We start from the raw sequence: 25,717 nt of genomic DNA on the forward strand, positions 1-25,717 counted from the left end.
ACAAGGCCTACTATGTAAAGTGCCAAATGGGACCGAGGGTTTTGTGATGTGTGAGACACTGCTGTGGAATTATTGACGATGTTATCAAACTTTCTTGAATACTGCTCTCATGTCATCTTTTCAATTAAAACAATGAGAAAGACAAAAAGAAGTGAGAGAAGCCGGGCAGAATTAAGACTTTAAGGGAAGAAAGGCGAGAGAGATGGAGTGAGGAGGGAAACGAGACAGTCCCCATGTGCCTATTGGTCCAAAACCTTGGTCTAGGAACTCAGCAAACACATTCCATTCCAGTGCTCTCCACCCTGGCTGCATCTGAGGCCACAGGCCAGACCAATGACACAAGAATCTCTGGGGGGGTAGAGCCTGGGGGAGGGGCGTGCCACTAACACAGAACCAGGTTCGAGAACCACTGCTGTGTCTCCTTGCTATGCCACTCATTGTCACCAGCCCAGCAGATTCAGCATCGCCTGGAAGCTTGTTAGAAATGCAGAGTCCCGGGCCCCACCCAGGCCTTAAATCTGCGTTTAAGATCCCCAAGCAACCTTATGCACATTTAAGTTTGAAGTGGCTGCTCTGATTGAATTTTGATCTATTCAAGCTTTTCCTACCGTTTTTTGTGGTTTCTTCCCATTTTAAGCTCATCCCAGTGTTTGAGATACCACCTGCAAGGCTGGACCTAGATCTTGATAAACCCTACATGTTTTCTCTCAAAGGCCGGGCAGGACTGTTCTTCCCATTTCTCTGGCTAGTGAAACTGAGGCTGAGGCTCCAGGGCCCTGTGGCCCTTCTGCACCTTCTGAACACCAGCCTGGAAGCCCCGCAGGTGGCTGCACTTGATCATCTGGTGAAGGAGGACTTGGGCCACAGCGGCGTCCAGCAGCTCCAGGTCATCGTAGAAACAAACCAGCAGCCCCAGCCTGTGTGAGAAGACAAGGGATGCTGGCGGAGGGCGCAGAGCTGGGGGCCGCAGCCGCAGCCCCACCCCAGTTAGCACCGAGAGGTCACGATCATAGCAGCTGCCACGTACCAGGTACTGTGCTGAGCCCTTTACCCGGATTATCTCATCACAGCCCTGCAGGGTAGGTGCTCTCATTAGCCCCATTTCACAGAAGGGTCAACTGAGACGCAGAGAGATCAAGTGACTTGCCCAAGGCAAGTAGTGGTGCAGGGCCTTAAATCTAGATCCAACCAACTCTGCCATCTCTCCTCCTGAGGCGAAAGGGCACAAGGAAAGCATGTGCTCAATTAGCCACAGAAAAACCCCAATTTTCTACTCAGAGATAAGGGGTTTGTCCACCCTGAGGGATTCTCTGAGGCAGAGTTTATTTCCAACCAACATCACCAGATGATGATGACTTCAAAAGGGAAAAAACACAAAAGGCACTTTGTTATAAAGCAGAAACACACCACTGTAAAGCAATTCTACTCCAATAAAGATGTTTAAAAAAACTTTTTAATAAATAAACTTCTTAATGAAAAAAATCTATTGAATTGAATAAAATAATTTAATCCTTAAAAAAAAAAACACAAGAGGCAGAACAACGTAGGAGCAGAGATGGAATTTGAATCCTGGTCTCACGGGGAGCACTGTATCTAGTGGTTAAGAACATAGCTTCAGGCCAACTGGAGTTTGAAGCCCAGCTCTACGAGACATCTGACCTGTAGCAAGTTGCTTAACTTCTCTGAAAGCCTGCAGCACATGGTTGTGCAGTGTACACTCTGTACTACTGTACAGGGTAGCCCTGCCTCTCTAAGCTTTTAATGGGGAGGTTTCCTTAAATATGATGAATGAAGGAATGAGGAATACTGTGAGAGGTAAATGAGAAAAGCCATACCAACTAATTAGCATACTTCCTGGCGGATACTAAGCACTTCATCAGTGGATGCTCTTAGCATTCGTATGAAATCTACTTAACTTAGCATGGCTGGACCACCTGGTCGATCATGACCAGACACTGACACTCTCAGACGTGTCCACCAGAAAGCAACCAGGCCAGGGAAAGGATCTGAAAGTGTGTCTGATGAAAAAAGAAGACTCAGAAGAAGTGAAGACTGAATATTAATAACCACGTTAAGGATAGCTAATATTTCTTGACCACTTACTATTTGCAGATGTTTTTTTTTTAACATCTTTATTGGTGTAAAATTGCTTTACAATGGTATGTTAGTTTCTGCTGTATAACAAAGTGAATCAGCTATACATATACATATATCCCCGTATTGTGCAGATGTCCTTAATCTTTACAAAGGTCTTAATGAGGTAGGCAGCTTAGTAGCTCCCATTTTACAGATGGGAAAATGGAGGCACAGAGAGGCACAGTAACATGGCCAAGATCACACAACTTGTAAGTGGCAGAGCCAGGATTAAACCCAGGAAGTCTGGTTCCAGGTCCCATATTCTTAATAGCTAAGCTATTTTTGGTGTAACTATAAAAAAAAAAAATGGAAGCCATGCTAATGGTGAAAATTACTAAGGATAGGGCAAGAAGGTGAAAGAGTTTTTTGTTTGTTTGTTTGTTTTTGCGGTACGCGGGCCTCTCAGTGTTGTGGCCTCTCCCACTGCGGAGCACAGGCCCCGGACGCGCAGGCTCAGCGGCCATGGCTCACGGGCCCAGCCGCTCCGCAGCATGTGGGATCTTCCCAGACCAGGGCACGAGCCCGTGTCCCCTGAATCGGCAGACGGACTCTCAACCACTGCGCCACCAGGGAAGCCCCGGTGTAAGAGTTTTATGTGAGAACATTCTCTGCAAGTGCTTTGAAAAATGTAAGGTCATGTGGTAATGTCAGAGAAAGCACTGTGACAGTAAGGCCCTGGGAGATGGAGAGAACATGGGTGAACGGTGCCCATCAGCCCTCCCCACTGCACACACCCCCCAACATTCAAACCCTTTCTGGGGTCACCAGGTGTGCAGCTCCTGGCCCTCCCCTGCTGGAAATGGTTCTGGGGGATCATGTTACAATCACTAAATTCTAGAGCTGATCTCATCCCAGGGCTCCCCACCTGAGAGTCTGGATAACAAGGGGTTCACAGATATGGGAACCCATGAGCTATTTCCAATACTCAACCCAACCTCTTGGAAATTACACATTTACCTTGGAATGGATGGAGTACTAGTTAAAATGTTCCATTTTCGTGCCCAGAGCTGGAATCTTAGCGCTTGATAAGGTTGTATAAAACGTCTGGCACACAGGAGATGCTTAAAAAGCATTTGTTTTCTTCCCCACTTCACAACCTCTTGAAAGGGGTCTCTTTGGGGAAACACCTCCCTCACATGCACAAAGACATGGAACTCTCCAAAGACATGGACCAGCCACCTCCCTTTCCTCCCCGGGTCTTTTGCTGCTCAGAGGAAGCTGATGCTTAGATGGCATCTTGGGAAACAGCTCCAAGGGCCCAACGCCCACGCCCCTTGCCTGTGGATGGTAGAGGTATTCCTCACATCAAAGTTGGAGGAGCTGATTCTCTCCAGAAATGCCTGGGCCAGTTCAGGTGTGATGTCATAAACCGTGTCCAGCTGCTTGGTGGCGTTGTCATAGCTGATAAACAGCCCAATCTGGTGGACAAGGACAGGAAGGTCAGTGTGGAGAGATGAAGTGCGCCCGTGCAGCCCCGCCCTGCTGGTCTGTGCTGTGCCCTACTCTTGGCACTTGGAGGTGCCCATGCCTCATTTTCATTGATTTCTCTTTTTCCCCATAATAGTTTATTACAAGACATTGAATACAGTTCCCTGTGCTATACAGTAGGACCTTGTGGTTTATCTATTTTATATATAGTAACTTGTATCTGCTAATCCCAAACTCCTAATTTATGCCTCCCACCCCCCTCCCCTTTGGTAACCATAGGTGTCATTGATTTCTTAATGGTCTGTAACTGCTGCTTTAGTTTCCTCTTCAATCCAACTGTTATTTAGGAAAGTTTTTTGTTTGTTTTTACTATCTGAGCAGTTGAACTTTTTTAAAGCTAATATTAGCACATTTATTTCTAGATTTGCTTTATTAAGGTCAGAGAATATGGTCCATAAATTGTTTGTTTTGGGGAATTGGAATTTTTTTAATAGATGAGTCAGTTTATAAATGACCCTCAGGTGATAAAAAAGAGTGTGTTCTCTTTGTAAGATACAAAGCTGAATATATGTATATATGTAAATGTATGTTTACGTAATATATAACACACCTACATAATGCAAATATATATCATATATTCAACTTTATTAAATATGCTATTCAGATTCTTTCTATTCTTGTTCACTTTTTTGCATTGAAGTCTCCAATATTTCAACGCATGGTTATTCTGCGCTTAAAGGTCTCAAAAAGTTTTCTCTCCCTCAAGAATTGTACTCTTCGTCCATATGAAATTCCCTCGTAGCATTGGCACTCTGTGGCTTCACCTCCCTTCTCTACATTTTTAGAAGATGAAGTAATGGTGCAAATGGCATCTGAATCTCAGAAATTCCCCGCTAGGGGCCCAGTTTCCTAAGAATTTAACCTCTATCGACTTCCTGAAATTCACTCAACTTCTTTTGGAGAGTAAAATGGAATTTTATAACTGGGAATTATAAAATTGAGAGACATTTGAAATATTTCCAGCCTCCCAGGTAAAAAGAGAAACCTCGTTCTGCCTCTGGTTTCACAACAACCAGATATTGTTGGGTCAATCGGTCCTTGAACAAGCCAGTCATCTGATGTGAACACTTCTCTCACTGGCCAGCAGAGAGTGAGGGCACACAGGATAAAAACTGGTGGCAAGCCCCAAACTGCTTACGAATGCCTCCCTGTCGGCAGCATTCTTGGGAGGCTGCATTCTAAAATCATGCTACCCCAGGGATTTTAGTGTCATCGAGCCAACATCAGAAGGAGAAAGACACCTGACGGGTGAGTTAGGTAACCTCGAATATGTGTATTTCTCCACTGTAAACTCTAGAGTTAAAATCCAATCATCACACATGCTGAAGTAGCTATTAATCCACATCGCTTTTCATTTGCGTTCGTGCTTCCAAGGACCGGAAACTCTACAGTTATCGTCCTTGGCCTTTCTTGAGTACAAAAATACCCTTAAATGATTTCTGGTGCGTAGCCAACATTTATAGATCATGTTTTTTCACATCAGAGCTATCTTAACAGTCCACAATCCTTTTTCTTTTCTTAGCTTTTCTACACTAGAACACAATCCAATGACTGACTGCTGGAGGTCTTATTCCAGGAATTTTCTTTAGATGCTCAAGTTATGTTGAGCTGAGGTGGGTGTTCATTTCCCAGGGCACCTTGACTAGCTGGCTAAACGTGAGAGGTTTAGAATACACCTTACCCCAGAAGTATTAGTGATGGGAACGTGGAAATGAACTTTTCCAACTTACTTCTATAGGACTAATATTCATAATTTCTTCAAAGGATAGGTGAACCATATATCTGCCCAAAATCCATAAGTTTTCTGCACTGACCCATGAAACAGAGTCATCTGCAAAAAATAAATAAGTGGACAAATAAGTAAAAATTAATAAAAGACTGTGCACTGGTATATGATAGTCAAAAGATCTTTGATGTCAGGACTCCTCTCTGCATTTATTACTTCATTCCACAACCATCTTTTGAGAGTCCCCTACTTATGAGATGCTACACTACACACAGGCAATGACAGACGTCCACCACTTCGTTACTCAATAGAGCGGCCGTTGAACCAGCAGCCTCAGTATCACCTGGGAACTTGTTAGAAATGCAGATTATTTTTTTAATACTTAAGACCACAAAATACAGTTTTATTTTTAGTTAGCTACTAACTTGAAATATATTTGACTCTTTTATTACTACCAGTAACAATCCTTATCTTCCTTATTATCACCATGTACACGAGCCAAACCTTATGCACCCCACATGGTCTCCAAATCTTTACTCTCTTGGGCCCGTCTCATCAGCTAGAATGCCTTTCCCCTAACTCTTCAGCTTCCAAGTGTTTCCTTTCTTAAAGCCTTCTCTCATCTCCTTAGCCAGCAGCAGTGTTCTCCCTTCTCTCAATTCCCAGAGGACTCTATAATTCCGTTCAGGCATTTGAAATTCCCCATCAGCAAATGTCAGTGGGGCTTTAAGAACAATCGTGGCCAGGATCCAACTTCAAGTTTCAGTGAACTAGAATTGGCTGCCATTGCCCCTAATCCTCCAGTAAAAGATTTACACAGAACACCATTGCGTTGGTAGCATTTTGGGGAAATGAAAAAAGCAGGAGCCGTTATAGGGTGCAGTGAATCAGTCCCCAAGAGCTGCTGCAGCAGGCCGTGGGCAATGGCTGAGGCCCAGAGGAGACAGTGAAGTCAGCTGGTGCCTGGGCCAAGTCACAGGGACAAGAGGCTGCCCTCCCCCAGCCCAGGAATCAGAGCTGTTGTGGTGCGCACAGGTAAACACCTGTGATCCTCTCGATGGGGACTCTGCACACTTGACTTGGTTATTAGAAGAAAGGGTGGCCCTGGAAGGCTAAATTCACCAAGAACCAAGCTGAGTTGTTCATTTCTAATTAATTTTTTTTTTGGCTGCGTTGGGTTTCGTTGCCACACACGAGCTTTCTCTAGTTGCGGCGAGCGGGGGCTACTCTTTGTTGCGGTGCACAGGCTTCTCATTGCGGTGGCTTCTCTTGTTGCAGAGTACAGGCTCTAGGCGCATGGGCTTCAGTAGTTGTGGCTCATGGGCTCAGTGGTCGCGGCACGCGGGCTCAGTAGCTCCGCGGCACGTGGGATCTTCCCGGACCGGGGCTCGAACCCGTGTCCCCTACATTGGCAGGCGGATTCTCAACCACTGTGCCACCAGGGGAGTCCCTCTAATTAATTATTAAGCATGAACTGTATTTCTGCAGACCAATGATCCCCAAACTTGGGATAGTTTTGACACCCAAAGTATTTCCAGTTACCTCAAGGAACTTCATGAAAAAAAAAGTTTAAAGTCCAAATAGAATTCATTTCAATTCACTTAGCTTAATAATGAAACGTATCATATAGAAATTTTAGGAGAGTCTGTCTCCAACTAAATTCCGGCAACAAGGACTTAAGGGAAGTCTAGAGTCTGGAGGGTGAGTTGAGTGAATTTCTCAGGGTCACTTAGTGTGAGATTCAGTTTTTTGGAGGCTACCACTAGGCATCAGGCAGAGGGAATTCTGCTGCCCATGCAAGACATTTATTCCATTGTTTAATGCTTCTTATATACAAACTTCAGAGCTGAATTCCAGGAAAAGGATTGATTGGCACTCCCTACACTTCACCGCCACCAGCTTTCTCTGTTTCACACACACGCAGCTCATTCCCACCTCGGAGGCTTTGTATTTGCTGCTTCCCCTGCCTGGAATGCTCTTCCTCCAGAGCCTCGCATGTCTGATCCCATTTCTCATTTTGGTCTCAATCCAAATGTCACCTGCCCAGAGAGCTCTGCTCTGCCTCCTTAGCCAGCAGTCAGAAACTACAGCCCGTGGACCAAACCCAGCCCACCTTCGAGCTTGGTTTTTACATTTTTAAAAAATATTTATTTGGCTGTGCCGGGTCTTAGTTACGGTTCGTGGGCTCCTTAGTTGAGGCTTGCCAGCTCCTCAGTTGCAGCATTCAAACTCCTAGCTGCGGCGTGCATGTGGGATCCAGTTCCCCGATCAGGGATCGAACCTGGGCCCCCTGCATTGGGAGCGCGGAGTCCCAACCACTGCGCCACCAGGGAAGTTCCCGGTTTTTACATTTTTCAATGATTGAGGGAAAATCAAAAGAAGACGAATATTTTCTGACACATGAAAATCACATGAAATTCAAATGTCAGTGTCCATAAATAAGGTTCTCTTGGGACACAGCCAAGCCTATTTATCTGCTGTCTAGAGCTGCTTTTGTGCTACAACATCAGCGTCGGATAGTTGAGACAGAGACTGTAGGGCCACAAAGCCTATAAATTTACTCTGGCCCTTTACAGAAAACACTTGCCAAGCCCTGTTCTAGGCTAAAGCAGTAACCCTTTCCATGGCATTGATCCCTTTTATTTTCTGCAGAGCAGTTACCGGTATTTGTGTCCTCCCTCTCTCTCTATCTCTCTTTATTTACTTGCTTACAAGTTTTCTCCACCTACTCTCCCACAATAAAATTACAGCTCCATGAGAACAAAGACTTAGTCTTCTTTTCCTTTGTATCTCCAGTGGCTGACACATAGTAGGCTCTTTTTAGGTGTTTAAAAAGTTTATTGTCTTTACATCACTAACATTAAAGATTCAACAAGTTGAAGCTACCTGTGAAATTGTTTGCGTTACTAATCTACATAGCCATTCTCTCTCTTTTTTTTTCAATTGCAGTAAAATACACGTAACATAAAATTTACAATCTTAACTACTTTTTTTTTTTTTTTTTATGATACGCGGGCCTCTCACAGTTGTGGTCTCTCCCGTTGCGGAGCACAGGCTCCGGACGCGCAGGCCCAGCGGCCATGGCTCACGGGCCCAGCCGCTCCGCGGCACGTGGGACCCTCCCGGACCGGGGCACAAACCCGCGTCCCCTGCATCGGCAGGCGGACTTTCAACCACTGCGCCACCAGGGAAGCCCCTTAACTACTTTTAAGTATACAGTTCGGTGGCATTAAGTACATTCACTTTGCTATGCAACCAGCACCACCATCCATTTCCAGAGCTTTTTCATCTTGCAAAACTGGAATTCTGTACTCATTAAATAGTAACTCCCCACTCCTTCCTCCCTCTGGCCCCTGGCAACCACCACTCTACTTTCTGTCTCTATGAATTCCACTGCTCTAGAAAATAGTAGGTTTTTAACAAACATCTGCCAAATAAATTACTCCTGACCTATTGCTGCTTCGGTTGCAGGAAGCTTAGCACTAAATTCCTGTGCTTTATTGCCTATATTTTCTTTTAAAAAAACTATTTTGGGCTTCCCTGGTGGCGCAGTGGTTGAGAGTCCACCTGCCGATGCAGGGCACGCGGGTTCGTGCCCCGGTCTGGGAAGAACCCACATGCCGCGGAGCAGCTGGTTCCATGAGTCATGGCCGCTGAGCCTGCACGTCTGGAACCTGTGCACCGCAACGGGAGAGGCCACAACATTGAGAGGCCCGCGTACGGCAAAACAAAAAAAAACTATTTTGTCCCACTTTGATACAGATTTTTAACACAGATTTTGAACTTGTAACCTGATTCTAAAAGTTTTCATTGAGGGACTTCCCTGGCGGTCCAGTGGTTAAGACTCCTCGCTTCCACTACAGGGTTCGATCCCTGGGCACTAAGATCCCGCATGCTGCGCAGTACAGCAAGTTTTCATGGAATCTAAGGTGCCAGCATTATTTACGTTCCACTAAGAAGCTAAACTTGGACACGGTGTTGATTGTAAGATACAGATGATGCTGACTTCAAGACTTCAGCGTGTGGAAAATGCACTGATGAAATGGGGTATGTGGTTTTTCCATAAACCACAGCAAACACTTTTTGGAAGCTGAGGGAGCTAAAAATCTTAAGTGGCAATGAAATCAAATCCCGATCTTCAGAGATGAAGCATCACTTTTAAGGATGGACTCCCCCTAAAAAGTGTTCCCACCTCAAAGCCTGGGCTCACCAGTGCCATTGGAAGATGTCTGCAAAATCCCAGTCATCCAGGAGTAGACAGCCCTCTGGGAACGGGCCGAGGTTTGGTCGTAGAGATCTTTGAACACCACAGACCTACATGACATACACATAGGTGTCAATTAAGGAACAAATATGAAGGCCTTCAGGCAGGGTCCAAACAACAAAAGTATACAAAGCTATCTTTGGTTAAAAGTTCTTCCCACTCCCTTGCTACAGATGTAGTGATTTTCCTGTTTCTCCTCTTCCCATCACAGTTAAATACCTTCCAAAGACTGTTCTTCACTTCCTCACCACCAGGTCCTTTTTTTTTTTTGGTAACAGTTTTATTCAGATATAACTTATACCTTACAAAGTATACAACTCAGTGGTTTTCAGTATATTCAGACTTGTACAACCGTCACCACAATCAATTTTAGAACCCTTTAAAGTACCTCAAAAAGAAACCTCCTACCTTTTAGCTATCACCCCAGAACTTCTAGTCATCCCACCTCCTGGAAACCACTAATCTACTTTCTATCTTTATAGATTTACGTCTTCTGGATATTTCCGATAAATGCAATCATATAATATGTCACTTTTGTATCTGGCCTCTTTCACTTGGCATGATGACTTCAAGGTTCATGCATGTTGGAACATGCATCAGTAATTCATTTTTTTATGGCCAAATTCTGTTCCGTTGTACAAATATACCACATTTTGTTTATCTGTTCATCAGTTGATGGACACGGGTTGTTTCCCCCTTTTGTCTATTATAAATAACGCTGCTGTAAACATTCATGTGTAAGTGTTTGTGTGACACATTTCATTTTTCTTGGGAATAGACCCAGGAGTGGAGTTGCGGGGTTAGATGGCAACTCTATGCTTAACCTTTTGAGGAACTCCAGACTATTTTCCAAAGTAGCTGTACCACTTCACTTTCTCACCAACAGTGTCTGAGGGTTCTGATTTCTCCACGTCATTGTCAACACTTGTTATTATCTGACATTTTGATTACAGATATCCTGATGGGCGTAAAGTGTCTTGGTCACTTTTTAAGACACTGACGTCTGGTTTCTTCATCAACACACCACTCCTTGTGGCCCAAGTCCTGAATGAGCCCCTTGTCACCATACCCAGCAGTCCCATTTGGTCCAAATATGACTTGACCTTTCACAGCATTTGGCACTGATCACCCCTCCAGTTCATACCTGCAAAATAGCTGAGTCTACTCATCCTGGAAGACTTCCCTCACCTCCACCCACCACCACTGAAAATCAATTCACCAAATGACCCATCTGCCCTTTTCTAAGCTTAAAGTTTATCCTCACCACTCTCCCCGTCATTTCATATATGAAGAGGCAAACTTTCCCTTAAATCTATCTTAATATCTTCTTGCCGTATCTTTCTTTTCTTCTTCTTCTCCTCTCTTCCTCCTTCTCCTCGGTTGTTTTTTTTCCCCCCTTTCTCCTCTTCTCCTGGTTCTTATTCTTCCTCTTCTTCTTTCTCTCTCTTTCTCTCTCTCTGTCTTTATTGGGTTGTTGTTTTGTTTTTCAGAACAGCACAGTACGTGAAAGGGACAGGAGATAGATATAATTCTGAAAAAACGATGTTTACATTATTTAAGGGAAAGCTTGCCCATTTGTAAAAATGCTGGCTCTATCATTCCCTAGCAGTCTGACCTACAGCAAGTTATACAATCTCTCTGTGCCTCAGTTTCCTCATTTGAAGAATGGGGGGTGGGCCTTAATGACATCATCCTCACAAGGAGAAGGGGACGGGAGGGTAGAGTAGGAAAAGGTCAAAACTGAGGTTCAGGGCTTCCCTGGTGGCGCAGTGGTTGAGAGTCCGCCTGCTGATGCAGGGGACACGGGTTCATGCCCCGGTCCGGAAAGATCCCACATGCTGCGGAGCGGCTGGGCCCGTGAGCCATGGCCGCTGAGCCTGCGCGTCCGGAGCCTGTGCTCCGCAACAGGAGAGGCCACAACAGTAAGAGGCCCGCGTACCACAAAAAAAAAACAAAAAAAAAACAACTGAGATTCAGAAGAACTGGCTTGAGTTCAAATTAAGTCAAGCCCCAGGGGGTCACTTCAAGGGACGCTGTCCTGTCTTTGGGCTTCAGTTTCTTCATCTGCGAAAGAAGAGGTTGGATTAAATGATGCTCATCAAGACGGGAAATGGGGCCATATTCTGGACTCCCAGGTCATGATGAGAATCTGGTGTCGGGCAAGGTTCTCTCTGTATTGATCTGTTGTCTTTCTCTCTGTAAGGCTTGTAACCTTCTCCCAGGCTCTTGTCAGGGTTTACATAGAGTTCTGTGCTGGCCAGCTGTGAGTTTTGACTGTCAAGTGTCCACTCCTCCCTCTTCTCAACACTTGTCTGGGCCACCAGCGAAGTCCCCATGTCCCCATCTTGATCCATGTCATTTGGGTGGGACTGTGACCCACATCTAAGCCATTCAGCATATAAGATCCCATTGGCCACAGTGACCGGCTCAAGAATGGGGACATGGGGACCTCACTGGTGGCCCAGTGGTTGGGACTCCACGCTTCCACTGCAGGGGGCGTGGGTTTGATCCCTCCTGGTTGAGGAACTAAGATTCCACATGCTGAGTGACGCAGCCAAAAAAAAAAAAAAGAAGAATGGGCACATGACCCAGTGTGGACCAATGAGAATCAGGTATAGGACTCTACTTGGAACTGTGCCCATGCTCCCTCGTGGAGAGAGCCCGCCTGGGAGTGAGGCCAACACAGAGGAGGGCAGAGCTGAGAGATAAAAAGCCAGAGATGTTCCTGATGACGTAATTTGAGCTTCTGGATCCAACTGTGTCTGTCAGTCCTGCTGACTCTCAAGGTGGAAGTCTCACTTTAGTGCTAGAGAGTCTTCAACACACACTCAGCTCCTTTTTTAACCAAGGGAACAGGTCCTAGGCTCAGAACAACATATCTAGCTAGGATTTAATGACACTGGTTTGTTTTTTATACTGTATTTATTTTTATGATTACTTAAGACAAATGATACTGGTTTCCCATTTACAGTAATTATACCATATTTACTTTTTTTTTTTTTTTTTTTTTTTTTTGCGGTACGCGGGCCTCTCACTGTTGTGGCCTCTCCCATTGCAGAGCACAGGCTCCAGATGCGCAGGCCCAGCGGCCATGGCTCACAGGCCCAGCTGCTCTGCGGCATGTGGGATCTTCCCGGACCGGGGCACGAACCCGTGTCCCCTGCATCAGCAGGCGGACTCTCAACCACTGCGTCACCAGGGAAGCCCTTTACTTTTTAAAATTTATTTACTTATTTTTTATGAAGTATAGTTTATTTACAATGTTGTGTTAGTTTCAGGTGTACAGCAAAGTGATTGTTATACATACATATGTACCTATTTTTTTCAGATTCTTCTCCCTTATAGGTTGTTACAAAATATTGAGTATAGTACCCTGTGCTATACAGTAAGTCCTTGTTAGTTATCTTTTTTATATACAGTCGTGTGTATCATATTTACTTTTTTAAAAATAAATTCATTTATTTATTTTTGGCTGCATTGGGTCTTCGTTGCTGTGTGCGGGCTTTCTCTAGTTGCGGCGAGCAGGGGCTACTCGTTGCTGTGGTGCACAAGATTCTCATTGCAGTGGCTTCTCTTGTTGCAGAGCACAGGCACGTGGGCTTCAGTAGTTGCAGCACGTGGGCTCAGTAGTTGTGGCTCGCGGGCTCTAGAGCACAGGCCCAGTAGTTGTGGGATACAGGCTTAGCTGCTCCGCAGCATGTGGGATCTTCCCGGGCCAGAGATCAGACCCATGTCTCCTGCATTGGCAGGCGGATTATTAACCACTGCGCCACAAGGGAAGTCCCATATTTACTTTTAAAATAGATATTTTAAGTAAATAGAATGAACCTATTTTTAAAAAACACGAACTAATAATAATACAGGTGGTATATAGGTATGGAAAAATTGTGAGGATGATACCAGAATGACTAAAATTTGGGAGACTCTGTTTTAATCAAACCATCTCTAAACTGACCTCGAATATTAACCTGTCCCCACTTGCCTTCTCCCCTCCCTCATGCGTTACCTCCTTGACTTCTCAGGACAGACTCGGGGGGGGCAGGGGGTCACTCACAGGTTCTTGAAGGCATCTTCACGCAGGTCCCGGGGGAGCCTCTCCGTGATATCCGGCTGGAGAAAGTGGCCTGAGGAGCCCCTTAGCACCCTGCCCAGGATCTCCACACACTCCAGGGGGTTCAGCACCTGGAAACACCTCTCCAGCGTGATGAGAAACAGGCTGCGGTTCACGCCCGGGCTCTGCAAGGCTTGTTTCCGAATCTCTCCCAAGTCAACAGTGATGTCATCCAGCTCCTACAGGAATGATAGAAGTTAGGCTTGTCTTGAGAGCTGCCTCTTGATTTGGAAACACTGGGAGAGACCACACTTAGCAGCAGTGGTGAAATTCAGGACCACTGTTAAACACCATGCTATGTCAAATCTTCTAGACCTTTCCATCATCTAAAGAACAAAGTCAAGGCCTTCACCTGCTTCACCCACACTAGGCACCTTGTCATTCTCCAGATACACCATGACTGTCACACCCCAGGCCCTTGCTCTAACTGGCATCCCCTCTCCACCTCCTTCTCCCAGAGAAATCCAGCTGATCCTTTAAGGCCAAGCTCAGTTGTCATTTCATTGGTGAAGTCTTCTCTGATGTCCTACTTAAGTTAATCCAAATCTCCCTGCACTCTGGGCTCCCAACAGCATCTTGAACCAAACTCCATGATGCATTAGAGATGCTTATGGGCCTATCTTTCCTCCAAGCCAGTGGATCTCAATCTTGGCTACACATCAGAATCACTAGGGAGGTGATCCCCAGCACCACTGTATGGAGCCTGGTTTAACTGGTCTCTGGTGGAGCCCTGGCATCTGATTCCAGTGTGTAGCTGAGGTTGAGCCAGGAAAGTGCTGGGGCCCAAGCCATGTGCCTAGTGGGATGCCTGGTACCTAGAAGACATTGAGAAATAGCCTGTTAGAATGAACGAGTGAATGAATCTTTTGAACCACAGACCCCAGGAATACTGACAGGGTGTACGTACAATCAGACTGGACACGACTCTGTCCTTCACCCAACACACCCTCCGAAAACAACAACCACAATTTACTGCCTATGGACTACACTCCAGGCACTGTGTCAAGCATGGAGCAAGCATGCATCACCTCCTGTAATTCTCACAACAGTCCTATAGGTTAAGCCCCATGGGTCTGCGGGTCAGACATTCCTAGGTTCAGATGCCAGGCCCTCCACTTACATGTGTATGTCCCTGAGCAAATCACTTATATTTTTAAAGGCTCAGTTTCTTCCTCTTGAATGAAGATAAAATCAGGGCCTACCTCCTAGATCTAGATAAGAATTGAAGGAGATAATGAATGGAGAGTGCCCGGTACCTAGTGAACACTCAGCAAACATTACATGCTATAATTAACTCAATATTACAGGTGATGAGAACAAAAGAGAGACTAGTTAACCAGGCCAAACCTGCACAAAGCTGGGATCTGAAACAAGTGTATGGAGTCCAAGCCCACACCTCTCACCACGCCTATGTGTTTCCTAACTTACGTCATTCCCGGTTGGGGCCAAACAGTGCAGCGGCTAAGAGTGTAACTTAGGGGTTATTGGGCAGGGGTCTGCGGATAGTATTAGGGCATCTGTGAACACTGGGGGGAAACTGCATCCTCCTTTTCACTGCCATGGAATTGGTCCCTGGCATCTCCTTCAGGGATGAATGTAGGCAGCAAGCCAGCAAGGTGGCAGGAGAACCTTTGATGTGTCATCACTAGAAATCACAAACTTTCATAACTCACTACCATTGCTGCAAATGTCTTGAAATCTCACTTACCCTCAACACTTCCTCAAAATTACAGAAACTATTAGCCCCGCCACTAAATCTTGTTATTGGATGTGTTAAAGAAGCACATAAATTACTGTACCCTTAACTTTGTCTTATGTATTTTGATAAATGTATTTCAATAGAATTGGCTTCCTTTGTCATCCATTGTATTTTAACACATTATTCTGAGATGGAGCCCACGGGCTTCACCAGATGCCAGAGGGCTTACAGCTAGAGTCAGGAGCCCAGGTTCCCACCTCAGATCTGCCACTTTCAAGCTGTGTAACCCGAGGTTACTTACTCAACCTCTCCAAGCCTGTTTCCTCATCTGAATATTGAAATGGTAAGAGTCTATTTATCCTCATTTCAGAAGGTCCTGGAGACAATTCAATAGGTCCAGGTTTGTTAAACCCTTAGAACGGTGTTGGCAAATATGGCCCACAGATCAAATCTGACCCACTGTCTGTTTCTGCAAATAAAGTTTAATTGGAACACATCCACACCCATGCATTGACCTGCCATCTACGGCTGCTTTGATGCTACAGCGGCAGAGGTGAGTAGTGGTGACAGAGATTGTATGGCCTGCAAAGCCTAAAATATTTACTCTCCGGCCCTTTACAGAAACGGCTTGCTGATCGTTCCCTGGAAATAATACCCGACACACAGTAAACACAGATCAGTAGCATTTTCAAAGACCACCATCCTCATTTTTGCCATATCTTTGCATTGCCTACTATTATTTAGTTCATATTTTTACTTTAAACTCTTTTTAAAACTTAAATTCATTTCAAAAGGAAACATTACATTTCCACCAAACTCACAGTTTTGATGTGCATTTTAATAACAGACATTAAATAAGTTTATGATTATTAAAATGTTTAAATGGTTCAATACCCTTTGGAAAACACTGCTCCACACTCAACTGCCTCTGAAAAAAAAACCACCTCTACACCTCACCTTTCTGATTCCAAGGGTTCTCTGGGTCTCAGAGGCCTTTTCTTTGCTCTTACATTACCAACCTCATTTTGTGGAAATTTTCTGTCCCTGTTTTTTGGTCTCCCTGGACCATAAGCTCCTTGAGGGCAGAGACAGTCTTTCATCTCTGAATCCAGTGTCCCCTGGTGCACAGTAATCATTCATGGATGTTTATGAAGTCAAACTACTGGGACTCCTCAGTACCCCTCATTTCTTAGTACTCATAAGCATATGACTCATAAGGCTCTTCATCTGAACTTTGGAGAAAGTAAGAGAGGAAACCTAGGTCCCAGGGAGTTTGCAGAAGGAGAAGGAGAGAGGAAGAGATAAAGAAGGGCCCAGGCCTGAGTGAGGCTCAATTCCATTCAACTCGACAAACACCAACTGGCCCTGGATGTCCTCCGCTCCCAGGATGCCAAGAGAGCCTCACCAAGCGGTCCTTCTTGTCTTCTAAGAGACATTTCATGGCAGTGCGGAATTGCTGAGCGTCGGTTCCCCTCAGGTCCTCCAGCAGTTTCCAGGGCTGGTACAAACATTGTTCCAGGTGGTGTTCCATGACTGCCTGGATATGGAACGTTAGGAGAGTCAGTGAGGACAGGACAGGAGCACATGGTCAGCACCACGGCCAGCAGCCCAGCCAGGCCACCTAATTCCCTGCAGAGACCGCAAGCTGGCAGCCTGCACACGTTTGGTTGAATTGGCTCCAAAATTTTTTATGAGCTGCTAACATTTAAAATTCATGGAATTCCTCACAAAAATCCAAATTTCCAACTTTTCTTGGAAACCACAAAGATGTGGCAACGCTGGGCATACATCCCCTTCTGTGTAATAATCAACAGGCAGAGGGACAGCTGCTCACTGCAATTACTCTTCCGGCTCACCACCCTCCAGGTAGCTGATTTCCCCATGGCCTGCCTGGTCCCTGCAGGTGATTGAGGTTTCAAGTCCAGGGAAGCTGGCCTCTACCCGGAAAGTTTACTACTTCCAGATGGGCACTGCTCAAACCCTCTCCCATGCTCCAAGCCCCCAGCACAGGAGCAAAATTCAGGCAGCATGAACTCCCCGTGGCACCCGCTCCAGGGTGAGGGGCAGAGGCCAGCAGCCTCTCCTGAAAGAGATTTCCTCTGCTATCTGGGGAATTCTTTTCTAAATCTTCCTTAAATAGAGGTGCTCTAGAAAGGCAGCATAGTGTGACATCATGGACAAAGGTGAGCTCTAGCACCAGATAACCTTTGTGCAAATCCCCACCTTGCCACTTACTAGTTGTACGGCCTCGGGCAAGTTCCTTAACTAGGATGGTTAGATGAAATACAAGATGCCCAGTTAAATTTGACTTGCAGATAAACGAATAATTTTTTAGCGTAAGTACATCCCAAATATTGCATGGGACATACTTACACTAAAAAAATGTATTCGTTGATCATCTGCAAGTCAAATTTAACTGGGAAACCTGTATTTTTATTTGATAAATGGGCAACAGTATCTCTGGGTCTCAGTTTTCTCAGCTGAAAGGTAGGAACAACAGTCAAACTTACTATGTAAGTAAGAATGAATCCTAGGTCATGAGGAGTAAATGATGATGTAAAGTGTTCTCAGTAAGTGCCAGCCATTATTCTCTGCCCTGAATGAGTTCAATGATTGTTTACTCAATGTCTCTCCCCTTAGAATGAAAGGCCCACGTGGGTACTAATGTGACCGCCTGTTCTCCTGAGTCTCCAGTGTCTAGAACTGTGCCTGGCAGAGAATAGAGGCTGGATAAGTAGATACTAAATGAATATACAAATAGGAAGAGAGGTAGTATAGCTCCTAATCAGGTTAAAATATACACATTTTATGAGAAACCCTACTGCTAGAGAGAAAGGGCAGGCATCACTTCTCTTTAGATTGCACAGATGAACATGGCGAAGAAAGCAGATGCCATGAGGCCACCAGCCACCTCCACCTAGCGGGTTCCTGGTAAATGGATAACAACCAGGGTTCTGAGTGTCGTTCTCACATGAATGTTGGTTGACACTTTCATCTTCACTATAAGGTAAGTAAAAACCGAAACAAAAAAAGACATATGTCAGAACTTCATTCGTCAATGACATGACTTCTTTGCTGAATCAAATAATAGTCTTTGAAATCTGAAAGAATGTTGTCCCAATTTTCTGTGCTATTCACAGTGTATTGGTAAAGGCAAAACAAAACGCCCTGGCCTACCGATTATGCTAATGAGGCATGTGCTGGCCAATTCACCGCAGTCCCCACCAGGCCCTATTGTTCCCCAAGGCAAATATCCACTGCCATCCATTTACATGTTTGTGCTACTGTTTTTCTTCTAGTAGAGTTAAAAGGGAAGAAAAATATTTCTTGGACCCATGATTGGGAGACTGATAATTATATCCAAAGGTCCACTCCCTTGTAATTATTTTAGGAACAGAATCCCATAAGTTTTAGCTGGGTACATGGTCTCTCATCTTGCTCCTCTGCAGTAAGATGTGACTGTGGACTGTGAGCCAATGAAACGTGAGCAGGAAGAAGTGTGCAACTTGCAGGTCACATCCTTAAAGAGAAGCTATTCAGCCTTCACTTCCTCTTTCCCACCACACCCTCTCTGGGTTGGAGAACGGATGTGCTGTTTCAATCATGTGGGCAACCACTCCTTAGATGATGACAAAGCAACAAGACAGAAGGAACCCAGGCCCCTCGATGGCCTTTTGAAGTAGAGCTGTCTCTCCTCTCTGGACCTCCCACCTAGCCCTGGACTATTATATGAGACAGAAATAAACTAAATTGTTCGAGCTGCTGCAATCTATGGTCTCTTTGTTAGAGTAGCTCAGCCTATACTCTAACACCAGTGCGTGACCTTGGACCACTACCGATCTGTGGCCCGACAGGAACCAAGTCGCACAGCAGGAGGTGAGCGGCGGGCAAGCATGCAAAGCTTCATCTGTATTTACAGCCGCTCCCCATCACTCGCATTACCGCCTGAGCTCCGCCTCCTGTCAACATTATGGTGAGTTCTATACTTACTTCATTATATATTACAATGTAATAATAACAGAAATAAAGTGCACGATAGATGTAATGCACTTGAATCATCCCGAAACCATCCCCTCGATCCCAACCCATGGAAAAACTGTCTTCCATGAAACCGGTCCCTGGTGCCAAAAAGGTTGGGGACTGCTGCTCTAATACACCATGTCTCCATCAAAAGTGGAAAAATGAAAGAGAGACAAAGGAGCTTAAAAACACTGGACAGAACATGTTCCTTTGTGGAAGTGAAGACTAGCTCTCCACCTAGCCCACTTCTCTGACTTACCCAGCCCCTGACTTTGCAACCCCTGAGCACTGAGAGGGGAACATAGGGACGGGTCTCAGATACACACCTGCAGGCTGGGGATGGTGAAGGCAACGTTCCGTGAATTCAGATAGGCCACGACTCTGTGGGACAGGTCTGCCGTCCACACATGGGAGCTTCAGTTGAAGACAGACAGGAGAAGGTCATGGTGACAGGCTCGCCTAGGATGAGCAGTTCCCCTACTAGCTGAGTGATCAGGGGACCGAGGTTCAGAAAGGACAATGAAGATGGGCCGGGATGCTAGGAACTCTGTGCTTAGAGGTAGGAGATGTGTTTCCTTGGCACAGTGAGGGGGAGTTTCCAATTCCAGGAATCAGCCTGCATACCAGTCTCTCAAAGACAATGATCAATTTGAAGCTGTGTGCTATATTCTAAATCCCATAACAATCCACTCAGATTAATAATCCAAACAGATTGACTTGGAAAGGTGTCCTGACTATATTAAGTTTAAAAAACAGATGCCTTGTATACCATGAGAGGCTGAAATAGCACAGTTAGGACTGTAGGCTCGAAACCTGGGTTTGAATCCTGGCTCTCCCACTGAACTGTATGGCCTTAGGCAGTTTACTGAATTTTCCTGTGCCTCGGTTTCCCTTTCTATGTAATACAGCGAACAACTGTGAGAATTAAATTTGTTCACACATGTAAAGTGCTTAAAACGTTGACCAACACATAGAAAATGCACAACTTCCTTCATAACAGCCAAAAATTGGAAACAACTCAAATATCCAACAGCAGGTGAAATGTTAAACAGATGGTATGGAATGGAACGCCACTCATCCAGACGAAGGGAGTGAGGTGGACTTTTGCTTTCAGCTATGATGGAATAATTGGCAGTAGATAAATCTTCCTGCCTTAAACGGTTAGAAGGCCTTTTATAGTCACATTTTTTATAGATACATAGATAGATGGATAGACAGATAGGTAGATAAAAAATTTTAGCCTGAAAGAATGTATCCAAAACTATCAACTGGAGTTACCTTAGGGAGAAGACTGTTTATGGAGATCTTGTACTTTAATATAATTCAGTGCTCCTGTCACGGGGCCCCAAGGCTCCCATTTCTCCTTCATAGTACTTGTTATATTAGAATTATCTGTTCATATTTGTCTTTCCATAAGACTATCTAGTGCCCTGCTCCACATCCCTGGTATCTAACACCAGCCTGTACACAGAATATAAAGTGACAGTGAGAGCAAAGTAACAGTGAGTCCTGGAGCCAGGTTGCCGGATACACACCCCAGCTCCACCATTTCCCAGCTGTGTGACCTTAAATCACCTCCCTGGGCCTCAGTTTCATTATTCTGTCCAATGGGGTAACAATAGGGCCTACTTGGGTGGGAGGAGGGGGAGGCTTGGGAAGATGACATGTGTTTCTATGCATAAAAGCACTTAGAATAGTACCTGCTACCTAGTAAGCAGTCAGTAAATGTTAGCTCTTGTGCTAGAGCAGAGGGGGCCAAAATTGTGTTGAACGAATGTATCTATTATAAAACACTTGTTCATTGGGTGATATTTTTTGTAATGAGTACATTTTACTTTTTATAGTTAAGAGACTTCCATTAAGAATTTTTATTAAAAATCTATTCCACCCCTTCCCCTCCCCTTTAGGATGAGTTACCTTTGAAACTGTATGAGATCCAGCAAGGCTACAATGGAAATAAAATGAAAAGACAACTTAAAAAGGAATCATGCCAGAGAGATCATAGGCACATTCTGTTCGAAATTCTTAGAAGCAACAAGCAGGGACAGCAGGGACATTACCATTCAGGTAGCTTCCATCTATTATTTCTTCCTAAAAGGCAAAGAGATAATGTCGAGTATAACATCCAAAAGTTGGCAGCTCCAGTACAGGGGATGTTGTTTAAAATCAAATGGATACTCACCGCCATTTTTTGCAACAAAGGAGGCAAATCTGCAACAAAGCCATTGAATGTATAAATAGAATTGAACTGGATGACCCTCAAAAATACAAATATGTATTAAGAAAAGAGCCCCTGAAAAGGTTACTCGTGAAGGAAATTTTTAGTGAATTTTAATTATACTTGTGAGCATATGTGCCAGTGTGAAAAAACCTTGGTTTGAAAAACCCTTTCAGAATGATCCTGAAAATTCTACACTTACGTGGGTACACACACACACAGGCACACACACATCCCTAAACACTTTGCGGCATCATGTACCTAAACTGATCTAACCCCACTCCATTCCCTAAGATGTGTGGAAACCATGACAGATGATTCCTCCCTCAGGACTTACCCTGCCGGGAATCTGGAACTCCATGACTTGCCACTCCATGGCTCAGAAAAAGGAACAGCAAAAGAGAGTATGTCCTAGGTTCCTGAGACATTCTCCCTGTAGTTAATTCAAGCAAAGAAAAATTCAGGTTTGATTCAGGTTGTATCTGTAAATATATTTAGGAACATTCAGAAGACAAAAGGGGAAAAAATAGACCCAGAATTCCTTGAGGTTTTTTTTTTTTAATTTTAAATTCCATCCACTTTGCTCCATCTAAACCCTATGCTAGTATAAGACACAATCATCTCTCTCCTCACTCTACAATGGCCTGTTCATATTCTGACATCTACCTCTCATTCCCTTCAATCAGACAAAAAGCAGCAGTTAAAAGCATGGATTCTGTTATATTTGACAAAGGACTTATATCTAGAATATGAAAAGAACTCTAAAAATTCAGTAAGTAGAAGATAAACAAGCCAATAGGGAAAAAATATAAACTTAAACTTCATTTAAAAAAAAAATACATTTGGGCTTCCCTGGTGGCACAGTGGTTGAGCGTCCGCCTGCCAATGCAGCAGACACAGGTTCGTGCCCCGGTCCGGGAAGATCCCACATGCCGTGGAGCGGCTGGGCCCGTGGGCCCGTGGGCCATGGCCGCTGGGCCTGCGTGTCCGGAGCCTGTGCTCCGCAACGGGAGAGGCCGCAGCAGTGAGAGGCCCGCGTACCGAAAAAAAAAAAAAAAAACATTTATGGCCAATAAGCACATAAAAGCTTATCAACATCATTAGTTACCAGGAACATGCAAACTGAACCCTTATGAGGTACTGTAACTGAGCCGTACTGTATGGAGCCTTCCCAAAACAGACCCACACTCCCTTCCGCCTGCCTCTTGTCTATACAAAGACTTTAGCCTCCTAGGCCTTCCCCAAGTTCCAAAGAATAAATTTAACCAGGGAAGTGAGAAAACGCATAAAAAGGAAAACAGTCAAGCAAGACAAAATAATAATACTTTAGCCCTTAAACTCAAGGACCTTTAGCTCCTCCTCCAGGACTGTGGATAATATTCTGAGCCACGTCCTTTGAGCTGTTTTGCAGATACTGAAACCCCCACCAGGTGGAAGAAGTAAACTTATGTTGCCCACAAGCACGTAGGCCACAGACCGGTTATAACCAGAAGGTTAATGATGTCGACTCCCAATTACCACCAACCAATCAGAAGAATGTCCATGAGCTGATCACACACCCCAAACCCCCCTCCTTCACCCTGTCTTGAAAAAACTTTCCCTGAAAGACTTTGGGGATTGGGGGGCCTTTTGAGCACTAGCTCCCTGGACTCCTTGCTTGGTGCCCTGCAATAACTGCTGCACTTTCCTTCACCAAAACCCAGCGTCAATAGATTGGCTTTGCTGCGTGCGGGCAAGCGGACCCCAGTCTGATGTGGTAACAAATTCACTACATACACACTAGAATGGCTAAACGTTAAAAAGACTAACAACACCAAGTGTTGAGGATGATGGGGAGCAGCATGAACTCTTATACATTGCTGATACGGCCACTCTGGAAAACCGTTTGGCCGTGTATTATAAAGTTAAGTATACAATACTCTATGATCCAGGAATTCTGCCCCTAGGTATTTACCCAGGAGTAGTTAAAACATACGTCCATACAAAGGTTTGTAGAGTTCCATTCCGAAAATTGGAAACAACTCAAATGTTCAACAATAGATGAAAAGTGAAACAAATACGGTATATCCATTCAGGGGAATACCATTCATCAATAAATAAGGAATGAGTTGGACTTCTGCTTCCAGCTATGACGGAGTAATTGGCAGTACATAAACTCTCTCGCCTTAAACAATTAGAAAACAAACAAAACATGAAACAAAGGTTTTCAGACATTGGACAACAGGTAGGACAAGACTGAGATCCCTGAGAGAAGGGAAACTGTGAGAGAATAGAAAATATATACTGGTTTCTGCCCCCAGTTCCTGGAACAGGGCCCCTAAGTCCCTTGTAATTTCCTAAATGATAAGAGCACTAGGAGGATCTCTTGTTCTAATATTTGGTTTTTGACCCATCACTGACACAGGGCTCCTAAACCCTTGTAAATTCTTAAGTGATAAGAGTACTAGGAGTGGTACAGCCACTCTGGAGAACAGTATGAAGCTTCCTTAAAAAACTAAAAATAGAGCTACTATATGATCCAGCAATCCCACTCCTGGACATATATCCAGAGAAAACCATAATTTGAAAATATACACGCACCCCAATGTTCCTAGCAGCACTCTTCATAATAGCCAGGACATGGACGCAACCTAAATGTCCATCAACAAAGAAAAGGATAAAGAAGATGTGGTACATACATGCAATGGAATATTACTCAGCCATAAAAAAGAATGAAATAATGCCATTTGGAGCAACATGGATGGACCTAGAGATTGTCATACTGAGTGAAGTAAGTCAGAGAGAGAAAGACAAATATCATATGATATCGCTTATACATGGACACTACAAAAAAAGGTTACAAATGAACTTATCTACAAAACAGAAATAGAGGGACTTCCCTGGTAGCACAGTGGTTAAGAATCTGCCTGCCAACGCAGGGGACACGGGTTCAAGCCCTGGTCCAGGAAGATCCCATATGCCACAGAGCAACTAAGCCCGTGAGCCACAACTACTGAGCCTGCCCTTTAGAGCCCATGAGCCACAACTACTGAGCCCACGTGCCACAACTACTGAAGCCCGCGCACCTAGAGCCCATGCTCCACAGCAAGAGAAGTCACCGCAATGAGAAGCCTGCACACCACAACAAAGAGTAGCCACTGCTCACCACAACTAGAGGCAGCAACGAAGACACAACGCAGCCAGAAATAAATAAAATAAATTTAAAAAAAACCAAAACAAATAGAGTTACAGATGTAGAACATAAACTTATGGTTACCAGGGGATAAGGTGAGGGAGGGATAAATTGGAAGACTGGGACTGACATTTACACATTACTATACATAAAATAGATAACTAATAAGAGTCTACTGTATAGCACAGGGAATTCTACTCAATACTCTGTAATGGCCTACATGGGAAAAGAATCTAAAAAAGAGCGGATATATGTATATGTATGACAGATTCACTTTGTTATACACCTGAAACTAACACAACATTATAAATCAACTATACCCCAATAAAAAATTTTTTTAAAAGAGCACTAGGAGTACCTCTTGTTCTTTTTTTTTTTTTTTTTTTTTTTTGCGGTACGCGGGCCTCTCACTGATGTGGCCTCTCCCGTTGCGGAGCACAGGCTCCGGACGCGCAGGCTCAGCGGCCATGGCTCACGGGCCCAGCCGCTCCGCGGCATGGAGGATCTTCCCGGACCGGGGCACGAACCCGTGTCCCCTGCATTGGCAGGCGGACTCTCAACCATTGCGCCACCAGGGAAGCCCTCTTGTTCTAAAGAGGCAACTCTGGGTGGGCTCTTGGATGGAGACTGGTCACCAGAGAGACCAAGCCATGATTAGAAGCTTGGGATTTTCAGCCCCACCCTCCCATCTTCCAGAGAGGGGAGAGGGCTGAGAATGGAGTTAATAACTAATTATGCCTATGTGAGGAAGCCTCCAATAATAGGGGTTTCAGGGTGCTTCCAGGTTGACGAACACATTCACATCAGGGGGGTGACACACCCCAACTCCCTGGGGACAGATGCTCCTGAGACCTGAGACCCTCCCAGACCTCATCTTATGTGT

At 44.8% G+C, this 25,717-nt stretch overlaps 1 protein-coding gene across 3 annotated transcripts in view; it reads right to left on the bottom strand.

Annotated features, from left to right (window-relative positions):
- Positions 1 to 25,717, bottom strand: part of OTOA (otoancorin) — a 74,105-nt gene that overhangs the window by 40,767 nt on the left and 7,621 nt on the right. For all 3 annotated transcript variants that reach the window (XR_009559134.1, XM_060285445.1, XM_030871470.2), the window contains exons 2-12: positions 22,000 to 22,095; positions 21,627 to 21,655; positions 21,505 to 21,535; positions 21,362 to 21,389; positions 19,771 to 19,858; positions 16,830 to 16,961; positions 13,669 to 13,904; positions 9,561 to 9,664; positions 5,355 to 5,455; positions 3,415 to 3,554; positions 794 to 917 (exon numbers count right to left, since the gene is read on the bottom strand). Coding sequence is in view for 2 of the 3 variants with exons in the window: in XM_060285445.1 (XP_060141428.1) it covers positions 794 to 917; positions 3,415 to 3,554; positions 5,355 to 5,455; positions 9,561 to 9,664; positions 13,669 to 13,904; positions 16,830 to 16,961; positions 19,771 to 19,858; positions 21,362 to 21,389; positions 21,505 to 21,535; positions 21,627 to 21,655; positions 22,000 to 22,090 (1,104 nt within the window). In the remaining variant the exon portion in view is untranslated. The remainder of the gene's footprint in view (positions 1 to 793; positions 918 to 3,414; positions 3,555 to 5,354; positions 5,456 to 9,560; positions 9,665 to 13,668; positions 13,905 to 16,829; positions 16,962 to 19,770; positions 19,859 to 21,361; positions 21,390 to 21,504; positions 21,536 to 21,626; positions 21,656 to 21,999; positions 22,096 to 25,717) is intronic.

The sequence above is a fragment of the Globicephala melas genome, chromosome 15 (assembly GCF_963455315.2).
Source record: "Globicephala melas chromosome 15, mGloMel1.2, whole genome shotgun sequence".
Classification (NCBI taxonomy): Eukaryota; Metazoa; Chordata; class Mammalia; order Artiodactyla; family Delphinidae; genus Globicephala; species Globicephala melas.